The sequence below is a fragment of the Callorhinus ursinus genome, unplaced genomic scaffold (assembly GCF_003265705.2).
Source record: "Callorhinus ursinus isolate GAN/ISIS: 27379988/994484 unplaced genomic scaffold, GSC_fseal_2.0 scaffold68, whole genome shotgun sequence".
Classification (NCBI taxonomy): domain Eukaryota; kingdom Metazoa; phylum Chordata; class Mammalia; order Carnivora; family Otariidae; genus Callorhinus; species Callorhinus ursinus.
In genome coordinates, this window is record NW_027397130.1 from 5,648,933 (window position 1) to 5,672,727 (window position 23,795).

At 53.1% G+C, this 23,795-nt stretch overlaps 3 protein-coding genes across 6 annotated transcripts in view; 2 read left to right on the top strand and 1 right to left on the bottom strand.

Moving 5' to 3' along the window:
* The first annotated feature begins 2,730 nt into the window (after positions 1-2,730).
* H3-3B (H3.3 histone B) lies at positions 2,731-5,136 on the top strand. Its single transcript, XM_025859905.2, has 4 exons — positions 2,731-2,883; positions 3,328-3,465; positions 3,590-3,743; positions 3,838-5,136. The coding sequence occupies exons 2-4, from the start codon at positions 3,338-3,340 to the stop codon at positions 3,964-3,966; spliced, it is 411 nt and encodes a 136-aa protein (XP_025715690.1). The 5' UTR covers positions 2,731-2,883; positions 3,328-3,337; the 3' UTR covers positions 3,967-5,136.
* Positions 5,137-14,462: 9,326 nt separating this feature from the next.
* On the top strand, positions 14,463-20,222 carry GALK1 (galactokinase 1). The gene is made up of 8 exons (XM_025860036.2): positions 14,463-14,673; positions 15,566-15,755; positions 16,199-16,318; positions 16,539-16,674; positions 16,784-16,965; positions 19,523-19,673; positions 19,773-19,935; positions 20,029-20,222. Exons 1-8 carry the CDS (start codon positions 14,509-14,511, stop codon positions 20,098-20,100), a joined length of 1,179 nt encoding a protein of 392 aa, XP_025715821.1. The 5' UTR covers positions 14,463-14,508; the 3' UTR covers positions 20,101-20,222.
* Positions 20,223-20,340: 118 nt separating this feature from the next.
* Positions 20,341-23,795, bottom strand: part of ITGB4 (integrin subunit beta 4) — a 30,962-nt gene continuing 27,507 nt past the window's right edge. For 2 of the 4 annotated variants that reach the window (XM_073886161.1, XM_073886162.1), the window contains 8 exons: positions 23,236-23,472; positions 22,944-23,102; positions 22,397-22,546; positions 21,606-21,794; positions 21,366-21,521; positions 21,118-21,282; positions 20,915-21,025; positions 20,341-20,807 (listed from right to left, as the gene is read on the bottom strand). In XM_073886161.1, coding sequence (XP_073742262.1) covers positions 20,668-20,807; positions 20,915-21,025; positions 21,118-21,282; positions 21,366-21,521; positions 21,606-21,794; positions 22,397-22,546; positions 22,944-23,102; positions 23,236-23,472 — 1,307 coding nt within the window. In that variant the 3' untranslated portion in view covers positions 20,341-20,667. The remainder of the gene's footprint in view (positions 20,808-20,914; positions 21,026-21,117; positions 21,283-21,365; positions 21,522-21,605; positions 21,795-22,396; positions 22,547-22,943; positions 23,103-23,235; positions 23,473-23,795) is intronic. The other 2 variants (XM_025860035.2, XM_025860033.2) reach the window with 1 other exon arrangement.

Sequence of the window (23,795 nt, forward strand, 5' to 3'; positions counted from 1 at the left end):
CCTGCAGTTTCCTTCTCCAGACCTCAGCTTTTCTGTGTTTTCCGACCCCACTTCCCACTGGTAGGGCGAAGTTCTTCACTCTGTGGCTTTTGTCAAATAAGCCAATTCCCCCTTCACAAAGTTCTTTATAGATCTATTGACAGTTGTCATTTAGCTTTGTTTTCCATAATGAATATTTAAATCCCTTGTTTTTAAGACATTTATATTTGATTAGATAGGTTAACTAATGATTGTCACGTTAAGGAAAAACGTTCCCAATAACCTTAGGGGTGAGGGAGGGTGGAGTGAATGGAAAATTGTTAATGTTTAAGAATGACACTTATTTTATTTAGTTCTGAGTAACCTCACATCAGAAGCCAAATTGTCTGCCTACAAAGTTGAGAAACTGGTATTTCCTAAACAGGCCAAATCAATTGTTTAACCACTAGGGGCGTGCGAAGATGAAAAATTCCAAAAGGACAAATAAAAGTTGTAGTGTATTGGTTTAACCCTGTTAGTAAATCCAAGTTATTGGTTTATATGTTATCCCCAAAATACCTGAGTGTGATTTGAATGAAGAAATATAGTCCACAGCACTAGGCTTTAAGTAAGTGTATACCATAAGCTTCAGGATGAGTGTGTACTGGTAAAACTGGGAGATGATATCATCCAAACTGTTTCACTTACAAAAGAGGAAACCGAAACTCAGAGAAGTAACTTGCACAGTTACTCAGCAAGCCCATGGCAGAACAGGAACTAGGACAGTAGCCTACATGCCGCATCACATTCTACATTGTTTTGACTGTATAAACATTTTTAGTTTTTTCCCATTTCCTGTGTTGCTTTTCCTCTCCTGTGCCAACTTAGGAAAAAGAAAAACCTGCATGACTGCAGAGTAAGAAGGACTTAATCGTCCTTTAAGTAGATAAGTGTAAATCTATACCTAGTTTCTGCTGGAGCAATTAGTTCTCCTCTAGTAATTAGTCAAACTGCAAAAAGAAAAACAAAACTGGAGTGTCTGTCCTCTGGAGGCTTGAGACAGACAGGATTCTGGATCTTTTAGAACATCCTTGGAACACAAAGGCATTATTAACTTAGGAACCCATTTCTTCCCCAGGCCATCTGGGCAGTCAAAAATGTTAACAGGGTATTTTTCTGGTTACGTCCCAGAACATTTGAGAGCCTTTGGTGTGGGATCTAACCAGTGCCCTGATTCTTAGCTTTACTCAGGTTCTGAGGACAGGGCAAGAGCCTTCATCTTGGTTTCTCAGCATCACATGAATGAAAAAGAAAAAATTTCGCCCCTGCTGTAAACTTTGGGCAGAAGGCAGAAATTAAATTTGACCAAATTATCACATAAAAGTCTAGGTATGTGATAATTAAATACAAATTGTGCCTGTTAAGATTGAGAGGTCTGAAATTAGAGGAATTTGATATCAGAGATTGGGTCAAAGACATTTTTACCGTAGCAGCTTTTTCATATTGCTCATTTTCCCCCTTACTATTGATCCTGAGAGCAGACCTTCGATGTCAAAAGTAAATTTTTGAGGTATTTGTATTTATGTACGATAAACATTTGAGTTGAAATTACATGTACATGGTTTTGTTATTTTTTTATTTTGATAATTTAAAATATTCAGTGGAAAAAAATTCACTAAACCCAGAGTAGGAACTATGGAATAAAATGCACAAAGCGCTATTTCAATTTTCTGAGTTTTGTTTGGCTGGCCTTAAACTTTACCCTACTTTGGTATTTTATATACCTGTATCAGCAGGAGAACTGAAAATTACAATCCATCAAAGACATTTATTTAGGCAAAGGTAGGGATTACCGTTTTTATACATTTGTCATGTTTCTTAGAAGTAGTACCTACGAGAACATACCACTAAATACAAGGGCACATATTTAATTTTCTTTCATTTATTCTTTATGGACATGCAAATGCTGTCCTAGGACTATTTCCATTTTGGCTGTAATCATTTCATTCAGTAGAATTACATAATTCAAAAATATGTTGCTCAGTAGGTTACTTCTTTAAGCTATTGAAATCACAAAGTATTTTGTGATAGCCTAAGAACATACAAAACAGTACTTATAAAATCATATATTGACATATTTTTTTGTGTCTACCATTTACCCCCACCTATACCACCAAACAAAAGAACTACTTTTTGGTTAAAATATATATGCGTGATATATAAAATACTTGGTAGTATAATATGATTTGCTGAATTCTAATTCTCTTTTATACTATCTACATAACCGTCAAAATGTGAAAGTAAATAGTCAAGGGAACACATTTAATTTTATATTGGAAAATATTGACAAGAATTTTCTTTAAGTAACCTCTCCTCCTGCATTTTATTAGCGAATTGCGAATTTGGTCAGGTTCCTACCCACCCTGACCCTTAAGTCCTGATAGAGACCAATGCAATTCATTTGCATTGACTTTCTATTGTAGAGCTTTGGAACCAAGGGAAGGATCCAAACATAGCTTCATTTTATCCAATCAGAAGAGCTGCTTCGTGCTAATCTCTGATTCGTCCATTCCTCTTTGCATTCATCCAATCATCAGGCCACTTTAACAGCCAATCAGCGGCCTAGATGCCCACCAATCCGGGAGCGAGGCCGAAGCACGGCCTTTGTGTCGGGGATGTCAGCGCGTCGGCGAAAGCTCCCGCCAATAGAAAAAGTCGTTGGTGTATGCAAATTAGGCCTCTATGACGCAGAGACGCAGCGTGAAGCGTGGGTATAAAAGCGGAGGCAAAGGGGGGGTTTGGAGCACAGAGCGGTTTGGTCGTTCGTTGGTCGGGTTTCTTTTCTTTGCTCGGCGACTGCGGCTCTTCATTGGGCAGCAGGAGCGGCGCGGCGGTCGGAGAAGCGGTTTAAGACTTCGGCATTGGGTAAGTGCTGGCGGGTTCGCTCGTGGTTCGAGACCCCGTCGGCCGTTGTTGCCGCGGGCCGCAGCCTTTGGAAGCGGAGTGCTGGCTGGTGCGGGCTGCTCGGGCCACTGGCGTTGGGTGTGGGGCCGGGAGGTTTTCCCTTGGGGCTTCGTTCGGGAACCGCGTCTCCGCCTCCTTCCCAGTGGTGATTCAGAGGTCCCGACGCCGGGTTCCGGGCAAGCGGGGCCTCCGCCCGTCGAGGAGGGGAAGTGACTCCTCCCCGCGCCCCCCCTCCCGGGGGAGGCTGCTGCCGCTCCTCGCAGCCTGAGTCATTAGGGGAGGGGGAGGAGGCGGCGGCCCCGGGCCATCTGCCGCCGCGAAGAGGCGGGAGGGCAGGGGCACCGAGCCCGTCCCCCCTCCGGGGGGCGAGCGCCGCGGCCCCGGAGTCACGGATGTCTTCCTTAGGTAAAAGAAAATGGCTCGAACCAAGCAGACTGCCCGTAAATCCACGGGTGGGAAAGCGCCCCGCAAACAGCTGGCCACTAAAGCCGCCCGGAAAAGCGCCCCTTCTACCGGTGGGGTGAAAAAACCTCATCGCTACAGGTAGGCGAGGCGGCAGGAAAACAATGACGGGGCGGCCCGTGGCCCGTGTGGGAGCGCGTCCTGGGGCTGGCGCCGGGCCCTGGCCGTCCCCGGGTGTCCGCTTACGCTCCCCTGCTCGCTGCAGGCCCGGGACCGTAGCGCTTCGGGAGATCCGTCGTTACCAGAAATCCACCGAGCTTCTGATCCGGAAGCTGCCTTTCCAGAGGTTGGTGAGGGAGATCGCCCAGGATTTCAAAACCGATCTGAGGTTTCAGAGCGCCGCCATTGGTGCGCTTCAGGTAAGGCGAGCACGGCTGTAGTAGGGTCGGAGGGCTTGTGCGTGGCTTCTCCTCGTCGACTAGAGTTTAATAGTGTGGCTCTTGTCCTCAACAGGAGGCCAGTGAAGCGTACCTGGTGGGTTTATTTGAAGATACTAATCTGTGTGCCATCCACGCTAAGAGAGTCACCATCATGCCCAAAGACATCCAGTTGGCTCGCCGGATACGGGGAGAGAGAGCTTAAGTGAAGGCAGTTTTTACGGTGTTTTGTAGTAAATTCTGTAAAATACTTTGGTTTAATTTGTGACTTTTTTTGTAAGAAATTGTTTATAATATGTTGCATTTGTACTTAAGTCATTCCATCTTTCACTCAGGATGAATGCGAAAAGTGACTGTTCACAGACCTCAGTGATGTGAGCACTGTGGCTCAGGAGTGACAAGTTGCTAATATGCAGAAGGGATGGGTGATAATTTCTTGCTTCTCATGATGCATGTTTCTGTATGTTAATGACTTGTTGGGTAGCTATTAAGGTACTAGAATTGATAAATGTGTACAGGGTCCTTTTGCAATAAAACTGGTTATGACTTGATCCAAGTGTTTAACAATTGGGGCTGTTAAGTCTGACCATACATCACTGTGATAGAATGTGGGCTTTTTCAAGGGTGAAGATACAAGTCTTAACCACAGTGTAACTTACAGTTTCCTTAAAAAAAAAAAAAAAAAAAGTAAACCTGGCAGCTATAGAATACACTATGTGCATTTATAATAGCTATTTTATATATTGTAGTGTCAACATTTTTAAATTAAATGTTTTACATTCACATGTGGTGGGGAGTCTTGTCATTAAGGTGTGTGTAATTTAAAGTCCAGTTGGTTTTCTCCTAACTAGACTGCACTTGTTTTCATAATAGTAAAATGCTTTGCAAAGTATACCTTGCATAAGTCCTCATTCTACCACATGTTAACTAATCCTCTAGCTGATTAATGCAAACACTAATGGGGGGATTTTATTTATAAGGGCTCTAGACTATAATACAAGTTATTCACACCAGCATCATCTGTTAATATTTAAACTAGTTAGTGCAGCTTTTCTTTGTGTAGTGGTTGTTCTCATAACTAGGTTAAGTTTTTCTCTACCAAGAGGAAACAATACCGAAGTTCTTTTCCTTGTGGAGTTTGTATTATAATAACCCTTAGAGTAAACTTGCTGTGGGGGAGGGGCACACAACTCCAGCTTCTTGAACCTCTGCCAGTTGAGATGGTGTCCAGTTAGGTTACATCTGATACATGGTCCTGGGAAAAATCACTTTATAGAGATGGCCTTCCAAGTGGTTTTAAAAATTACCCTTCTATTGAAATCTTTAGGTCAATTATGTATGTTGACTAAGTTTACAAATAAACTTGTTTATTCAACTAAGTGTCAAAAACCTACATTGAATATACAAAGTTTAAATACATCCATTATCTAGTTTCTTTGTATCCTGAAGTTTGAACTTAGTTTATACCTGGTTTTGCTCCGTAGACGAAGGAACCATTTATACACAAAAGTAATTACAAATTTCTTTGTACAAGTTATTTTAACACAAGTCCACAAGTATAGAACTCTTTGTCTAAGCTGCTTTTTTTCAGTATAAAGCTAGTTTTCTTGACCAGTGATGGTCCACTATATGCATAGTATCTAGATGTCAGCAAGACATGGGCACAAGAGCCACTGGTCATCAGACAAGCATTCTGTGTATTTGAAGCTGGTAGCTATAGAAAGATGGTTGTGCCCTAATAATGTAGCTTCTGTTTTTTTTAAAAAATGGGTTTCAAATTCAAGGGACTTAGGCAAGCTCTAGGATAGGTTTGATTCTTGGCAACTTAGTGGAGTCTTCATTGAGGGATCAAAGGTGGAGTCCGATATATAACGAACTGGTTTTCTAGAAGGTTCATCATAACTAGCTCTGGAACAGTGACTTCCCAGTTCTGATGATCTCAGCATTGTGCTTCTGAAGGACATTGGTGTGATCCTGGACGGTGGAATGTGCTGTGGAGTACCTTGCAGTGTTGGAGTACAAGTAGACTTTCACTGTGGTGATGTCAGTTTGTTAAGTTTACTAGTTGTGATAACCCAAGTGGGGTGAAACGTCTACCCCAGCACATCTTCTCTACATCCTGATGTAGAGGTTTATGGGTTTTACTGGGCAGCTGGGAATCTGCTGCTTTAAATAGTGCAGCTTGTGCTTCCAGACATGAGCATACTTAACCCAGAAGGCAAAAATATCTTTTGGTTCTAGGAAGCTGCCCACACAGGATAACCCTGGGTTTAGATGATGGGACAGAACTCTGTAAGGAGAAAAAAGCTGGAGCTGATGAAGGTATCCTGTGCCCTTAATGGTTGAGACAAAAATAAAGTTTTTGAAGTTGAGACTATTCCATCTTGTTAATGGTCTTCATTTGAATTGATAACATCTATTTCACAAATAAAATTTCCTCTGGGGAAATGCCTGGAAAGTTGCCTTCTGACTCCCGCTGGGGGTGGGGGGAGTGCATTCAATAATGACAGGCAGACCCCCTATTCTGGAAGGTGATACGTGTCACAATTTGCTTAGGACAGTGCCAGGTGATGCCTGTTGAACCCGTGTATTAATAGTGCATTTCTTGACTGTCAGCGGACTTGGTTTCGGCCAGACCAGTTTTGTTGAGGGCTGGAAGTGCCAGCATCCTGACTGTCCCGGCTACCAGGAGATCTGAACCAAGCCATTGGTTGCCCTTAGCCTGTGCCCTTAAGGTAGCTGAAGGGCCAAGTTGTTGGTGAAATTGCTGGTCACAAGCTAGGTCCATCTTCATGAGGGTGACCCCCATTGCTCTCCCTCCACACTTGTTTGTCCTGTTTCCCCTTTCACCCCCTCTCCCCTGCGAGGCAGTTAACACTTTGTAATTGTGGACCTGTGGGCCCATGCTGCTGGGTCCGTAAAATAGCCCTGCTTCACCCCTAAGCTGGTCAGTATGTAGACTAGATGATTTAGACAACACAAGTTACATCCTATTTACAAAAGTTAAGGTGGTAAAACTAGAGAGCCAAGCACTTCAAACCCGGCTTACTTCCAGAGATCTGCGCATGCACAAAAAGTTAATCTCCATCACACCCCCTGAAGGAAGGAGAGCAGTTCTGGGAGAGGCCAGCAAGGGCCACCCCATGCCCCTTACCAGGCCTCCCAGCCCCCTAGGGGCCTCTGCTGCCAGCCAGAGCGATGTCTCCGAGTGTAGGGAAGCAAGTTCTGAGCCTACTGGCTGTACGGGAAGTTTAGTCTTTCCCACTCATTTCCTCAGTCATTCCTCAACTGTCTCCCAACAGCGGTCTTCCCTGGGGCTCCCCCTACCTGGGTCCTTGCAAGCATTGCCTGTGGCCTGGTGGGCATTGGGGCTGGGATCTGTGCAACAGTCGGAAAGCAGGCCCCACTGGACCACTTTCAGGTAGGGTAGTAGAGGGTAGACACAGTCCAGCTAGCCGTCTGTCATGGGGGTGGGCAGGAAACTCAGGCTTGCCCTTCAGAGACTGCAGGATGGGGCCGGCCTGTGTTTGGGAGCCACAGCTGAGGGCCAGACATCAGAGCCTCAGGCCTACGGCCAACCTAGCCTGCCACGGGGAAAGGCGAGGTGCACAGTGTGCACCACACCCATCTGCAGCTGTTCTCTCCCTGGTGGGGCTGTGGTCCACTGGGCATAAGAGCTTTGAGTTCCCACCCTGCACATCCGGTCCCCACCCCTACCTCCTCATCCCTTGTGTTGGGAGCACTTCAGAGTCCTCTCACTGAGGCGATCACAGCCCATGTCCCTCAGTCCTGACTCAGGCACTGCTAGAAGAACACAGCTGAGCTGGCTGTGCCTTGTCTGGGCCCCACAGTCCCTTCCTTCCCTCACCCCAATGGTGGTCCCACCTGCCCCTGTGGACATTCCTCAGGGGTGTCCATCCAGCTGGGCCTGGCTTTTGGCCAGGAACTTCAGCACAAACAGCTGACCTTCCAGCTGCCTTCCTGAGGGCAAGGCTAGGGGAAGGAAGGAAGAGCCAAGCCCCTGCCCAGGTTGCTAACCCAAATCCTACACCACCCCCAGGGAGAAGGTTGAAAGTGCCCTCTTGGGCCAGATGGCTGGCCTTTTGGCTCCCTGACCCCTTTGTCAGCATGTGTGGGGAATGAGCAAGGCAGCTGGGACAGCTTTTGAGTTTATACATAGAGGGCTGTGCTGTGAGGTGGGGCCAGAGCCTGATGTCCTCCCTCCCTCCTGGGGGTGCCTGTTCTCCGTGGCTCTGCTAACTGCCCAGCAGCCCCTGACAGTGAGGGATTCCGCCCAGAAGCCACCATTGTTCCAAGCAGCATCATGGGACTTTTCTGTGATGTGGTGTGCCCGTTCTGGTGTCCTTGCCTGAGCATCATGCCCAGTGTCTGCCAGGGGCCGGGACTGTTGGCCAGGCACACCCAGGAGCAGCATTTCTTAGCCTTCTGCCCTGAGCAGAGGACCTTCCTCCTCTACACCCTCCCCCACCATCGCCCTTCCCCATGGAGGAAGCTAAGTGTTCTGCAGTCACCCCCTCTACCAGGGAAACAAGGGGAGGGGGACTTGGTGAGGCTATGGTCCCTGAAGGGGCTATAAGGTCACACATGACTTGGAAAGGGTGCTAGGTTCTGGGGTCTTAGCTCCAGCAGCTGCCAGCTCTCTTTCAGAAAGCTGCAGTTCTGGAATGCACACAGGCAGAAAAGGAGAAGTCCGTCTCGACACCAGCAATACTACTGACAAGAAGGGCTCTGGGAAGGGAGGCTGGTGGGCTGCAAGCTTAGGGGGCTTTAGGTGGCCTTTTGCTGAGGGATCTGTGAGGGACCGTGCACGTCCCCATGGAGGTGATACCCGGGCTCCATTAGCCCCCACTCCCCCTCCTACCCTCTCTGTTGGACATGCTGGGCCTCAGGATCTTTCCCCATAAGCTTCTCACTGCCTGGTACTGAGCCAAGAGCATCAGCAGAGGGGACAGGTTGGATTTGGGTCCAAGGCCCAGGCATCGTGGGCGTGAGGGTCTTGCTACAGCCTGCAGCCCTCTCCCTCCCTGGCACCGTGCCTTTGGTCAGTCTCAGTCCTCATGCCCACACCCTATGGCCTGGAGGCCTGGACCAGCTGCAGTGCCCAGCGCAAGGTGCAGGAAGAGATGGTTGTGGCCCTAAGCTGTCCCCAGCATCTTGTGAGTCTGGATTTCTCCCCGACCATCAGCACGGTGGTCATCAGCCTAGAGGGCGGGAACTTCAAGGACATGGTGGGGGCACCAAATAAAGACAAAGCCTGGGGCGCCTGGGTGGCTCAGTTGGTTAAGCGACTGCCTTCGGCTCAGGTCATGATCCTGGAGTCCCGGGATCGAGTCCCGCACCGGGCTCCCTGCTCAGCGGGGAGTCTGCTTCTCCCTCTGACCCTCTCCCCTCTCATGTGCTCTCTCTCTCTCTCAAATAAATAAATAAAATCTTTAAAAAAATAAATAAATAAAGACAAAGCCCGGGGACTCCTGGGTGGTCAATCGGTTAAGCGTCTGCCTTCAGCTCAGGTTGTGACCTCAGGGTCGTGGGATCGAGTTCCACATCAGGCTCCTTGCTCAGCGGGGAGTCTGCTTCTCCCTCTGCCTGCCGCTCCCCCAGTTTCTGCTCTCTCTGTCAAAAAAAAAAAAAAAAAAAAAGACAAGGCCTGAAGCTGGCCCCTCTTAGCAGGAGGGCAAGAAGTTCCTGATGCTCCGAAGGCAAGGCCTGAGTCTTGCCTGCTTTTGGAGTCATGCCTGGCACACAGCAGAAGCTCCAGACATGTTTGCTGACCGACCCGGATGGCCCTGGCAGCCATACAGCACAGCTGGCTGGATCTGCTCCTGCATGGGTGGCAAAGAATCAGCCCAATTCCCAAGAGCTTTGGTTCCTGGCCTGGCTTCCAAGTCGGGAGTGTTCCCTGTAGAAACCGGGGCTGCTGTGGCCTGAGAGAGCAGCTGCCCGTGCCCCCCTCCTCAATCCCTTATTTCAGTCTGAACTGTATGTCTTCACACCTTAGTAGGCAGAAGCTGCAGCTGGTCAGGATGCTCCGGAGGACAGGGTGGTGGCTGAGAGGACAGGCTCAGGGGCAGCTAGGCTCAGGTTCAAGGCCCAGCTCTCCCATTTGGATGAGTTCCTTTACCCATCTGTGCTTCCCTATCTGTAAGATGGGAATAAAAAGTTATTACCTAATAGGCTTGCAAGGATTTAATGAAATAATCTGTGCACAGCATGATGACTAAAAATATTTAACAACAGAAGTCAAGGGCACTGACCAATCAGAGCACATCCTGGTAGTAAACAACCAGTACCCCAGTATAGGCTGAGTATCGGCCCTGACACCAGGGCTGACTATAAGCTCGCTATTTGTATTATCAATATTACAGAAGCTGTTATCATTAATATTACAGAAGGGCAAAAGGGGTCCAAATCAGGAGATAGGTCAACCCTCCCCTATCGGGGAACAACCACAAGGAAGCTCCCAGAATGAGTGAGAGGGTGGGCCATCTGCGGAGAGCAAACATGTTCAGAGAATATCTATAGATATTAGTGTGGGAGACGTGGACCCAAGTCCCCTCAGGGAACCAGGCTGTGATTGCAACAGAGGAGCCAGAGTGTGGCAGGGTTCCCAGCCCTTAATGGGTGTCCCCATAAGGTGCCACCTCCCCCCCACCCCAGTTCTGTCACATCTGGCCAGGAAAATGGGAGGGAGGGCCAAAAGTCAGAGGTAGACTTCCTTCTGAACAGATTTCATGTAACATGCTAGATGGGATTAAAAAACTGAGTAGGGCACCTGGGTGGCTCAGTTGGTTAAGCGACTGCCTTCGGCTCAGGCCATGATCCTGGAGTCCCGGGATCGAGTCCCGCATCGGGCTCCCTGCTCAGCGGGGAGTCTGCTTCTCCCCCTGACCCTCTTCCCTCTCGTGCTCTCTATCTCTCATTCTCTCTCTCTCTCAAATAAACAAATAAAATCTTTAAAAAAATAAAAATGTTATCAACTTTAAAAAAAAATGAGAGTAAACACATCTTCCAAATAAAATCAATGTTTCAGAGTTCATCGGTGAGCAAACAGGAGCACTGCCCCTCGGTCAAAGCCAGGTTCTCCAAGAACAACCAAAACAATACAAAGGATGAACATGGGCAAATGGATGTGTTTTCCGTCAAACTGAAACAATGGAAATAAAAAGGATAGAGGCCTCGCAGGGATTCGGATTCCTCCTCGCTCTTCTTACTCAGATAGCTCTTTCCTCCTCCAGCAGAGCACTTAGCCAGAGGGGGCCAGATTGTGTCTTCCTCTTAGCTAGAGCCATGAGAGCCTTTTATCTTTTATCTGGCCAATTGCACAGGAGAGTCCAATGTTATCTGTTCAATTAATGGATGACCGATAATAATAGCAAACATTTATTCTGTGCTTACTAAGTGCCAGGTGCTGGGCTGAGCCCTATGTGAAGATTAGCTCGTTCAGTTCTTTTATAACAGGAATCACTTGCCCCATTTTACAGATGAGAGACTGAGGCTCCAAGAGGTCCCGTCATCTTCCTGAAATCACACAGATCTCAGATCACACAGATAGAGATTTTGGCAGAGATATGGGCTCAGGACTGTTAGACGTCAAAGCTCAGGTAGGTAAAGGATTCACAGAGAAGGGGCTGCTTCATGCCACACTTCTCCAAGAGTGATGCCCATTGGAAGGCATGGTTTGTGAGTTTAATCCCATTTTAACCAGCCCCAAGGGCCACTCATTGTCTTGTTTTGTTTTGCCTATGCCAAAAAACGCTTTACTGGTGGCGCCTGGGTGGCTCCGTCGTCAAGCGTCTGCCTTCGGCTCCGGTCACGGTCCCAGGGTCCTGGGATAGAGCCCCGCAGGAAGCCCGCTTCTCCCTCTCCCACTCCCCCTGCTTGTGTTCCCTCTCTCGCTGTGTCTCTCTCTGTCAAATAAACAAAATCTTTAAAACAACAACAACAAAAAAAAACGCTTTACTGAGGAGTGCTCAAAAGGAGCAGGCAGGCCATCAGATGAAATTTGGAATCATTTTCTCAGTTTTTTTTTAAGATTTGTTTATTTTACTTTATTTTTTAAAGATTTTATTTATTTGACAGAGAGAGACACAGCGAGAAAGGGAACAGAAGCAGGGGGAGTGGGAGAGGGAGAAGCAGGCTTCCCGCCGAGCAGGGAGCCCGATGCGGGGCTCGATCCCAGGACCCTGGGATCATGACCTGAGCCGAAGGCAGACGCTTAACGACTGAGCCACCCAGGTGCCCCAAGATTTGTTTATTTTAGAGAGAGAGAGAGAGAGAGAGAGAGAGCACATGTGGGAGCAGGAGAGGGGCAGAGGGAGAGAGAGAGAATTTCAAGCAGACTCCCTGTGCCGTGTGGAGCCTGACTCAGGGCTCCATCCCACAATCCTGAGATCATGACCTGAGCCAAAATCAAGAGTCAGGCACTTAACTCATTGAGCCACCCAGGTGCCCCTCCCAAAGTTTTAAGAAAATAGTTTTGAGATATACCACACATACCATACAATTCACCCATTCACACTATAAAATTCAGTGGTTTTGGGATATTCACAGATATGTACAACCATCACCACAGGCAATTTTACAGCATTTTCCTCGTCACAAAGAGCGCTCAGTACCCTCAGCTATCACCCTTTATCCCCTCCATTTCCCTCAGCCCTAAGCAACCACTTATCTCCTTTCAGTCTCTGAAGATACGCGCCTACTCTGAACATTTCGTATAGATAGAATTGTACAATTTGAGGTCTTTTGTGACAGCTTCCTTTGTTTACCATGTTTTCAAGGCTCAACAATGTGGTACCATGGATCGGCCTTCACTCTTTTTATGCCTGAGTAAAAATCATTGTATGGACATGCCACATTCTCTTGATTGATCCATTTGATTATCCAATACTTTTTTTCTAAGTTTCTTTATTGTTTTTAGTAATCTCTACACCCAACGTGAGGCCTAAACTCACGACCCTGAGATCAAAGAGTCCCATGCTCCACTGGCTGAACCAGCCAGGTGCCCCAGGTTATTGCTACCTTTTGATTAATGGCAGATAGTGCTGCCATGAATATTAATGTACAAGTTTTATGTGGACATATGTTTTCAATTCTCTTGTGTATATACTTAGGAGTGAAATTGCTGGGTTATATGGAAACTCTATGGTTAGTATTTGGTGGAGATACTTAACTGTTTTACATTCCCACCAGTGTATGAGGGTTCTGATTTCTTCACATCCTCACCAACACTTGTTACCGTGTTTTTATTTTAGCCATCCTACTGGGTATGAAGTGGCATCTCTCATTGTGCATTTGCTTTGCATTTCCCTAATGACCAGCAATGTTGAGCACCTTCTCACGTGCTTATTGGCCATTTGTATATCTTCTTGGGAAAAATGTCTGTTCAAGTCTTTTGCCCATTTTAAATTATCTGTCTTTTTTTGAGTTGTAAGAGTTCTTTATGTATTCTTGATACAAGGCCCTTAAATATATGGTTTGCAAATATTTACTCCCATTCTTCGGATTGTCTTTTCACTTTCTTGATGGTGTCCTCTGAGGCACAAAAGTATTTAATTTTGATGAAGTACAACTTATCCATATTCCTTTTGTCTCTTGTGCTTTTGGTGTCATATCTAAAAAGCCACTGTCTAAGCCAAGGTCACAAAAATTTACCCCCATGTTAATTTCTAGAAGTTTTCAGAGCTGCATTTTTTTAAACTGAAGTGTAAATAACATAGTGTTATGTGAGTTTCAGGCATACCATATAACGATTCAACAATTCTATACATTACTCGCTGCTCATCACCATATAAGAGTATCAGAGCTGCATTTTGGGCAACCCCCCGACAGACCCCCAAGCTCTATCCCTGGCCACAATACTCCCCGAAGCCCCCACCCTAGTCCCAAACAGGCTGCTTACATTTCAGCATTTCTGCTCCACAGTTTCATATAGATGCAACCGTGGACAGCTGTCCAGGCAGGGGTTGGGGCCAGCTTAAAGGTTCAGGATGCAGGCTGGTGAAAGAGGAGGTGGTGAGTGTCAGACTCTGCATCCAAGGCTCAAGGCTGAGGAAGCACCTGCTGAGGCCAACAGTCCCACCCAAGGTGGGGTGCTGCCACTGGTCCTTCCAGGAGAGGCCATCTACTACCACTCTCCTTAAGTCTTCCATTGCTAACAGCTGTGCTGGCGGAACCAGTCTAGAAAAGCGGCCTGTAAGAAAGCGACTCCCTGGTCACCACCAAATTGGCTTTCCTTATCTCAATTTACACTGCGTGCTAGGCCCCTCTCAGAGACTCATGATCGGGGTCTGGTGACCTCACAGTGGCAGGACTCTAGGACCTAGGAGAGCCCTTTGGGAAATCCAGGTCCGCTGGATGCGGGCTCCGCTGCTCAGGCTGTGGGTGGATGGCCGGGCCGGTGTGAGTAGCACAGAAAGGGGCGCCGGGGTCGGGGAAGGGCAACCCAGAGCTTCCAGTCCAGCCAGTACCCCTCGAGGGGGACCCCGCCGGTCTTTCCCAAAGTCCGCCGCCGGCCCGCTGTGGGGGCGTCGGGGGTGGGGGGACGCGGCGGAGCGTGCTCAGCAGGTGGCGGGGGCCGGGAGGCGGGGCGGGGCGGGCCTGGCTCGGCGGGGGCGGGAGGAGGCCCGGGGTGGGGGCGGGGGGCCGTACAGGAATGTGCACCGCCCCCGCGCGGCCCCGCCCCGAGCATCCCGCGCCGACCGGGCCGCGCTGCAGGGCAAGCGTCATGGCCGCTTCGAGACAGCCCCAGGCTGCGGAGCTGCTGGCCGAGGCCCGCAGAGCTTTCCGGGAGGAGTTCGGGGCCGAGCCCGAGCTGGCTGTGTCGGCGCCGGGCCGGGTCAACCTGATCGGGGAGCACACGGACTACAACCAGGGCCTGGTGCTGCCCATGGTGAGGGGCCGGGAGGGGAGCCCCGAGCCTCCCCCGAGGCAGGGCAGGCCTGAGGCGCGCGGGGAGGTGCCTAGTCCCTGCATGGATGTTGGGCGGCCGCACCGAACTTTAGCCATCCTTCCGCGAGTCTGGGGGACGAGCACGTGGGAGAGACCTGGGGATGGGGTATTTCCCACGTTGGGAGAGAGGAAGCGGGGGATCCGCGAGGAAGTAGGCTAGGAGGGGGTGTGCCGACGCCTCTTCGCTCGAGCCCGCCCTCTGTAGGCTGCCGATCCTCGCCATCAACCTGAGTCTCCACTTGTGGGGCCCCAACCGCAAGCGGAAGGGGGCGCTTCGGGCTCTGTCTTCCAGGGGCCTCAACCCCGCAGACCTGGGGGAACTAGCCCTAGACCTCCCGGCCCAGCCGGTTCAGTTTACAGAGGAGGAAACTGAGGCCCAGCGAGGGCTAGTGACTTGCTCAAGGTCACAGAGCTGGTTCTTGGTGGGGCTGCGATTGGATCTGGGACCCTTTCCACCTGGTGCAGCTTGGCAAGTGAGTGGGTACTGCACACCTGAGACCACTCCAGAATGGGACGGCGTCAGCTGGAACTCCTCTGACTCTTCCTTTCTAGCTCTGCTCCCCCTTGCCCCACACCTGGGAGCCCATGTTCAGGCAGAGTCCAGGTCTACACTTCTGCCGCACTGGCCGTGCCCCTGAAAACCCAGGGGCAGGACCCAAGCCCCCAGGGCAAACTCAGCACTTAGATTCTACCCCAAGACATCCCCCATTCCTTTCGTTTTGAGTCTCAAAGGGAATCTGAAACCTTTCATTCTTCAGAACTTTAGTACGGGAGGGGCCTCATCCACTGGTCAGCAGGCAGAAGCTGTATATACTCCCTGTCTCTCCTGCCAGGCGCTGGAGCTTGTGACCGTGCTGGTGGGCAGCCCCCGGGCAGATGGCCTTGTCTCCCTCCTCACCACCTCTGAGGATGCTGATGAACCCCGGCGGCTACAGTTTCCGCTGCCCACAGCCCAGCGGTCACTGGAGCCCGGGACCCCCCGCTGGGCCAACTATGTCAAGGGAGTGATTCAGCACTACCCAGGTATGGGACCGAGGCCAGGGTCAAGTTGACACTAGTGCTAGGAGCACCACCTCTCAGCTACAAAGCTCATTAGCTCATATAAGCCACCACGGGCTAGCTTGCAGGGGGAGAGTATCCCCATTGTACAGATGATGAGACTGAGGCCCTCAGAGGTTCCAGAACTTTCCCTGAGCTGCCCATTATATGATGGGAGGAGCCAGGATTCAAGCCCCTAGCCCCTTCGTTGGCCTCCAGAGCCCTAAACCAGGAGAACTAGGAAGACTGTGTCCCAGGAACCTCAGGGTAGAAGGATGGAGGGTGCTGGGGCCCACGTGGCCTCTGACAGTTGAGACTCATCCCTGGAAGCAGCTATCAGGCAGTTGCCTCCCTTCATACCAAAATACATGCCCTCCTCGGGCCCATCCTCCCATACGGCCCATCTCACCACCACCCATTCTTTCCAGCTGCACCCCTCCCTGGCTTCAGTGCAGTGGTGGTCAGCTCAGTGCCCCTGGGGGGTGGGCTGTCCAGCTCCGCGTCCCTGGAAGTGGCCACGTACACCTTCCTGCAGCAGCTCTGCCCAGGTACTTCTTAGGCCTCGGCCCCTGATCCAGCCCTCCTTCCCTGAGGTGTCCTTGTTGTCAGAGCTCTTTCCTTCCTCTATTGTGGCTTTGGGAGGAGGGTGGGGAATCTCCCTGGAGTGTCACTGGAACTACCACGGCTCCCACCCGCCCCCACCCCATGAACCCCCCCTCCTGGGCCCCAGCCTCCCCACCTCCCCCCACCGAGTCTCCCCTGCCACAGACTCGGGGTCCATAGCTGCCCGGGCTCAAGTGTGTCAGCGGGCCGAGCACAGCTTCGCAGGGGTGCCCTGTGGCATCATGGACCAGCTCATCGTACTGCTGGGGCAGAAAGGCCACGCGCTGCTCATTGACTGCAGGTCAGGGGCTCCCCTCATCATCAGGAGCTTCTGGGTGGAGCATGCCCACTGGCTGCTGTGGCACACGGACAGTTGGGCTTGTCATCTCCTCACTCCAACTCCATGCCAGGTCCCTGGAGACAAGCCTGGTGCCGCTGTCAGAACCTAAGCTGGCCGTGCTCATCACCAACTCCAATGTCCGCCACTCGCTGGGCTCCAGCGAGTACCCTCTGCGGCGGCGCGAATGTGAAGCAGTGGCCCGGGCGCTGGGCAAGGAGAGCCTTCGGGAAGTGCAGCTGGAGGAGTTGGAGGGTGAGAGCTGGCTGGGTACCCTGCGGGGCTGCCAGGCCCTCCGTGTGGTCTTGACCCTGCCGTACACCCCCTCATCCCCAGGGGCCTCGCCTGTGCTCTGCCCACTGCTCCTAACACTGCACACCTAGGGCTCCTACCTCAGCAGGGCTACTCGAGATCTTATATTGTTTTTCCTTTTTTTCTTTTCCTTTCTTTTTTTTTTTTTTTTAAGTAGTCTCCACACTTAGTGTGGGGCCCAGCGTGGGGCTTGAACTCATAACTCTGAGATCAAGACCTGAGCTGAGATCAAGAGTCAGATGCTTAACCAACTGAGCCACCCAGGTGCCCCTTAATATTGTTTTTTTCTTTAAAGATTTTCTTTTTAATTTATTTGAGACAGAGAGATACAGAGAGAGAGAGAGAGATACAGAGAGAGAGAGAGCATGAGCAGGGGGAGGTGCAGAAGAAGAGAGAGAAGCAAGCTCTCCGCCGAGCGGGGAGCCCGATGCGGGGCTCGATCCCAGGACCCTGGGATCACGATCTGAGCCGAAGGCAGATGCTTAACCGACTGAGCCACCCAGGCGCCCCTGTTTCTCTTTTTCTGACGTTATCTGAGAAGCCTTTACTGTGCCAGCATGTCATCAACGGGGCCTGTAAAAGCTACGGAATACTCCGGCACGCAGGTGTACCTAACTTAACTATTTACCAATCACACGTGACACTGTGATGATTGTTTTCAGACCCGAGTTTATCTGCATTCTCTTGTTATTTTCTTAGGATTACATTCTGAGCAGTAGGATTGCAGAGTCAAAAGTGCATGTATCTAAGAGGTTCCTGACACACATGGCCAGGAAGATAGTACATTTGATAGTTTGAAGGTCAGATGAATATCCCCTGGTTCTGCCACACCCTGTGAAGCAGATACCATTATTACTCCCCGTGTTTTGGATGAGGGACCCATAGTCCGGGGCAGTGCTGAGCCTCGGACCAAGCAGCTTAGCCCCCTAGCCCGTCCCCGGCCAGGCTGCTGGCCCTGGGAGTTGGGCCCTCCCTGGCAGTGTGCTAGTGCCCGGTGCAGGGGCGATGGCCAGCCCTGGGGGACCGCCTTGTGCTTCTCCTTGGTGGACCATCCCGTTCAGACCTGCCCCGCCTGCTCCGTGCAGGTGACCTTGGCGGAGGTTTTCACACTGGAACACTTTGGCCATCCCTCCTCTCCACTGCACCCCTTCCCCACCACTCCTCGGGGGTCTCCCCTCCCTGGGGACCCCAGTGCTGCCCTCTGCCTTCAGAGTCCTGTGCCTGAGGCCCTACTCTGCCTCCTTCCTGTCCTCTGCCTGGCTCCTCCCCTTCTGCTTGGAAACTTGGCCAGTTCTCTTCCCTTCTGAAATTGAATCTCTTTCCTGTGCCAGTGTTGGGGGAAGATCTAATGCTTATGGCCCCCATTTTGTCATCCATGTTCACTTCTCAATCCTCTGTCACCCCCCCCAAAACAGCCAACTCTCCCAGGCGCCCCCCCTCCCCACCTCGGCAGGCACTGGACCTGCTTGCTCACAGCCCTGTTTCTCTGCACGTGCCCGCCCCAGGCTTTGTCCTCAAGCCACAGCACCAGCCACCACTGTTCCACTTAGGACTCGGATTGGAGCCTGCAGCCCCTTGCTCACCTGGCTGGAGCCTCCCCACATTTCCACCTGCTGCCCCGGAGCCCCCACCTGATTCCCAGCGGAACTCCTCGTCCTCCCTTGTAGGCTTCCCCTGCTGACTTCCCGTTGCCTGTTATTTCTTACCCTTGTCGCTCCTGTGTGAGACCTCGGTCACCTCCGTGTCCCCACTGTCCCCCTCCCACTCTTATCTCCCCTTCCTCCCCCCACATCAGGCCCCTCGTTGCTTTCTGAGTGTTTAGCAGCTGCTGTCTGGCTCCTGGTGCCTTCTTCTCCCAGCTCGGACCCCCTGCCCATGGCAGTCGCTTTTGTCAGCCCTTCCCTGCTCCCAAACCTCTGTGGCATCCAGAATTAAGTAGCAAAACCCCCTGGCAATCAGGGCGGCCACGACCTACTCAGCTTGCTCTCCCCACCTCAGCGTTAGCCAGCGGGACGGCCTGGATCTTGGCGTGCCCTGCTTCTTGATCTTTGCCTGGGCTGTACCCCAACTCCGGAGCCCCAGCCTCCCCAGTTGATGCTCCAGCATAAACAGCAGCAGGAGGATTTCTCCCTCTTGTGCTCCTGTGGGCTCTTGAAGGCAGCCCTGTGTTCCCCCTCACCTTGGAAGCAACAAGGGTCTGGGGCTTACCCTGCTGTTAAGTGAGCACCCACTGTGTGCCAGGCACCCTGCTGGGATGGGAGCTCTCCATGCATTCTCTCTCTCAGTGCTTACTGCGCCCCAAGTGACACAAGCATCCCATTTCATAGTTGGGGCGGAGGCTCCGAACCTTAGTCACCAACACAAGGTTCTACGTACAGCTTTGTCAGAACCGCCCCCCAGCCTCCCACCCCCAGGCCACCGCCTTGGAGCCCCCATCCCCACATCGGCAGGGGCCCAGAGGTGGTGAGTGGCGGGCCCGCTGACCCCTTTCCCTCCCCAGCTGGCAGAGACCTGGTGAGCAAGGAGGGCTTCCGACGCGCACGGCATGTGGTGGGTGAGATCCGGCGCACGGCCCAGGCAGCAGCGGCCCTGAGCCGGGGAGACTACCGAGCCTTCGGCCGCCTCATGGTAGAGAGTCACCACTCGCTCAGGTGAGGACCGCTGGGGCCCGTATCTCCCGGGCAGAGGCTGAGCCCGGGGGCAGGGTGGGGTCCATGCTAGGCCCACCCTCTCTTCTGTCCTCTCTGCAGGGATGACTACGAGGTGAGCTGTCCGGAGCTGGACCAGCTCGTGGAGGCTGCACTGTCTGCACCTGGGGTTTATGGCAGCCGCATGACCGGGGGTGGCTTTGGCGGCTGCACTGTGACCCTGCTGGAGGCCTCCTCCACCTCCCAAGCCATGCAGCACATACAGGTGGGTAGGCACCAGTGCCCCGGGGGTAGGAGGGATGGAGAAGTGGGTCCCCGAGGCCCTGCCGTGCTTAGACCCCACCTGCCTCTCCCATAGGAGCAGTACAGTGGTACCGCCACCTTCTACCTCTCTCAGGCGGCCGATGGCGCCAAGGTGCTGCACTGGTGAGGCACTCCCCGGGGATGGCACCCGGTGGGCATGGGGCCTGCCAGGCAGCAAGTCACGAAGCTCCAGGCCTCTGGCGCCTGCCCTCTGCATCTGGGTGCTCAATAAACTTGTGCCTCCCACCATGATGACCCACCTGCCTGCCTCTAGAGGTGGGTGTGTGCTTGGGTATCCGAGGAGCTGTGTCAGAACTGCTCCCCTGTTCTGTGCAGGCACTCCCTGGAAGAACGGACAGGGCAGAGCCAAGCGGTAGCAAGATCTTTTATTAAGTGCAGAACAAAGCTGGGCCTTTGTCATGCTGCTCCCAGCTCTTTGGTTACACACAAATAGGCTTGGGCCCTGGGGTAGGGGACTTGCAGCCAGAAGGGTCTTCTGGGACCTCTGCTCCCTTCATTCCTCCCAGAGGACACCTTCCCTCTGCTCTGTAGCCAGAGGTACTGGCCCTGTGATCAGCATGCGGGTGTGCCGGTCTGCGAGGGGTCCAAGGATGGAGTAGCTGAGCCACAGCCAGGGAGAGGAGGCAGGGTGGGGGCCCAGGTTCCAGCACACTGTTGGGTAAGGGTGGGGGGCTCAGGTCTGGAAGAACTGTTGGTCCACCTGGGTACTGAGGGTTCCACTGGTGGTCAGCGTCCGGCTCACAAACTCCTGGGTCACGTGGTGGGTGAGGGAGCCACTTGCTTCCAGGTGTTGGGACCCCAGGGTCAGTCCATCTGCAGGGGAAGAAGCACTGAAGGACTCTGCCCGGGGCCCTGGCTCTCCTGCTCTGAGAGCTCTGTGTTCCCCTCAGGAGAGCCAGAGGCCCTGCCCAGCAACTCACCCAGGAGGAAGGGCTCGGTGGTGCTGGTGTGGGTGGCAGTGATGCTGCTGTATTCACCTGGCAGTGAGTGCTGCAGGAGCCCAGGATGGCTGCCGAGTTGTGGGAAAGGGCCTGGCATGGGCAGATGGGCCAGTCAGAGATAATGCTGAGAGAAGAGGTGGCCAGAGAAAGGGTAAGGGTTACGAAGGGGTGAGGTTCCCTACCTCCATCCTGGGACTCGATGGTGATGATGCCCTCACGCTCTGGCCCATAACCTTCAGTGGTCTTGGCCTGCACCTTGAACTTGTAGGGCACGTTCTCACTGAGGCCTGGCACGGTCAGCCGGCTCTCAGGACTGTCACCATCCACCAGGAACGTGGTGGCTGGCTCTGGACAGGGAAGATGCCTTTAGCCTCTGCGGCTCCCTCTCCACCCCTTCCCTGGCCACCCCTGACCTGGGGGCAGGCAGCACCTCCTCCATGGGCCAGCTCACAGGTCACCAGGTAGCCAAGGATATTCCCCTCGGGCCTGCGTGGCCGCTCCCAGCTCAACTGCAGCGAGTCTGGGCTCAGGGCGGTAAACACCAGCGGGCCCGGGGCGCTGGGTGTGCTCAAAGTGAAGGTGGAGCCTGGAAGCAGCAGAGCAAGGGTGTCAGTGTGTGGGTCACTAGGGGACATCATGGGGGCAGCCGTGGGGTGGGGAGGCAGCTCACCTGGCAGGGGGCAGAGTGGACTCTGGGGGTGCACCTGCGACTCAATGGTGATGATGCCCTCGCGCTCTGGGCCCCAGCCTTCTTGGCTCTGGGCCCGCACACGGAACACATAGGAATGGTTGGGCAGAAGGTCTTCCACCACCACTGAAGTCTGGCTGGGGTTGGGGATGTTGAGCCGATACAGCTCCCCTGAGGGTGGGGGTGGGTGGGAGACAGGGGAGAGGTGTTATTCCCACCCCTGGCCTGATCCCATGCCTTCCCTAGGCTGCCACCAGGACCTGGTCGTCACTCGCCCAGGATTAGCTGTGGTTTGGGGGCAGGTGGGATCAGCCTGGTATGGCATGGTTGGTTGTTTAGGCTGTACACCATACTATACAAGGGATGAGTGCAGCCTAAAATCCCACCTATGTTCTGGCTGTTCATGGGCCCAAGTCATGCTGCTCTGAGTTTGTCCTCCCAGGGAAGCACCACTTCCCAGCTCCCACAAAGCCATCTCCCAGGCCAGCAGAGGCCCTAGGTCCCTGAGCCAGTGAAGGCTTGTTAGGCAAAACCTAGCAGAGGCAATGACCTGGAGAGAGGCCCAGGGAGACGGATGAGGGCTCAGGAGAGAGGGGGCAGTGAAGGGCAGTGAGGAGCATGGAAGTGAGAGTCAGAAAGTCTGGTGGGGACCATTAGTGTTCAAGGGACTTGGGTGGATTCCTATCCAGCTGGGTGCTCCTGTGGGGCCCATCACAGGGCCGAGCCTGGCAAGGCATCAGCCCCACAGCCCGCCAGCAGCAGCTGTGGCTCACCGCCGTTCAGCAGCTGGTACTCCACGCTGTAGCCCTGCAGCACCTGCTCACACCGCGGCTCCTGCCAGCTCACTTTCAGAGACGTGGGTCCCAGTGCTGAGAAGACCAGGCGGGTGGGTGTGTTGGGCACACCGGCAGCCAAGCGGGCGTCTGAAGACGGGGAAGCCGCAGTCAGTTTGTGTCCGGGGTCTCTGGGCAGGAGTCCCGCCTCTATCCCCTGACCTCCCTCCGCTGTCTCATCTCCACTGACTGCTGGCCCGGCAGCTCGCTCACCTTGCAACACCCTGTCCGGGCCACCCAGCACCTCCTGCACATCTCAGAGTGGGTGTGGGCTTGCAGGCCCCCCTCCCCCTCCCCCGCTGGCCTGGCGCCTCTCCTCCCCCAGCCCAGCACCCCTGGAAAGGACAGAGGCGATGTTAGGCATCAGCACCGATGGGGATGGAATGGAGGGTAAGGTGCTGGGTTTGGGCAGTGGCTGCAATGAGCAGATGGGTGACAGATGGAGCAGGACAGCTGTGCAGACACAGGATGGCCACCCCTGTACTACCTGGGCCCCGAAAGGGCGCTGCTGGCTGCCCAGCCAGGATTATAGTGTCTCGGGTGTCCCCAGAGGGAGGGAACCCCTTCATCTGAGCCCGACTCAGGGGCCCCAGGGTCCAGGACAGTGGAAGCCTGCTCCTCCCCTCTTCCCAGATGGGAGGGAGGCCTACGGCAGGACAAAACAAGAGTGAGCGCGCAGGAGGTGTGTGTGTTGGAGGATGGGCAGCAGGGCAGCGCCGGGCCAGTACCCTGAGCCTCCTGGGGCTGGAAGAGAAGAAGGGTTGGCTGTGGACACTCACTGTGGGAGGAGACAGAGGTGAGGGTGGGGTAGTCTCTGGGCAGCGTGGCAGAGTGTGAGTGTTCTGTGCGGGTCAGCGAGTGGTAGTCCCGCGTCAGGGTGGAGGAGGTACTCAGCACCCGGTGGGACAGGTGTGGGCTCAGGTGGGTGCCGTAGGCGGTATTGGCCACAGTCATCCTGTGCAAGGAGTTGGCACTGCCCGGGAAGGCAAAGTCCATCCTCCCGTTCACCAGGTGCTCTGCAGGAGGAGAACAGGGTCACTGGGACAGACCTCTACTGGACCCAGAGCCCCATGGGGCAGCCTGTGGCCCTGGGAATTGCTAGGATTACCTATCTTCTGAGGGGGCAGGGGGGGCGGTGTGCTGGGCATAAAGCCAGCCTCCCTTGGCCCACCAGGGACAGAAGCTCAGTGTTCCTGGCAGAGTCCAAGGGGTCACACAGGCTTCTGCAGCCCATGTCCACTGGCCCTCAGGATGCCAGTGTGGATGGTCTGAGCACTGCTGACCGCAGGTGGGAGACTCCTGCCCTTGCAGTTAGCCCTGCCTTCGGGGAGCCCAAATT

Excerpts from the sequence above, each read along its gene's own strand:
- H3-3B (XM_025859905.2), top strand. The coding sequence starts at position 3,338 with ATGGCTCGAACCAAGCAGACTGCCCGTAAATCCACGGGTGGGAAAGCG. Across the intron at positions 3,466-3,589 it reads AAAAAACCTCATCGCTACAG|GCCCGGGACCGTAGCGCTTC; the intron begins GTAGGCGAGGCG and ends TGCTCGCTGCAG. Across the intron at positions 3,744-3,837 it reads CCGCCATTGGTGCGCTTCAG|GAGGCCAGTGAAGCGTACCT; the intron begins GTAAGGCGAGCA and ends TGTCCTCAACAG.
- GALK1 (XM_025860036.2), top strand. The coding sequence starts at position 14,509 with ATGGCCGCTTCGAGACAGCCCCAGGCTGCGGAGCTGCTGGCCGAGGCC. Across the intron at positions 14,674-15,565 it reads AGGGCCTGGTGCTGCCCATG|GCGCTGGAGCTTGTGACCGT; the intron begins GTGAGGGGCCGG and ends CTCTCCTGCCAG. Across the intron at positions 16,966-19,522 it reads GCAGCTGGAGGAGTTGGAGG|CTGGCAGAGACCTGGTGAGC; the intron begins GTGAGAGCTGGC and ends TTCCCTCCCCAG.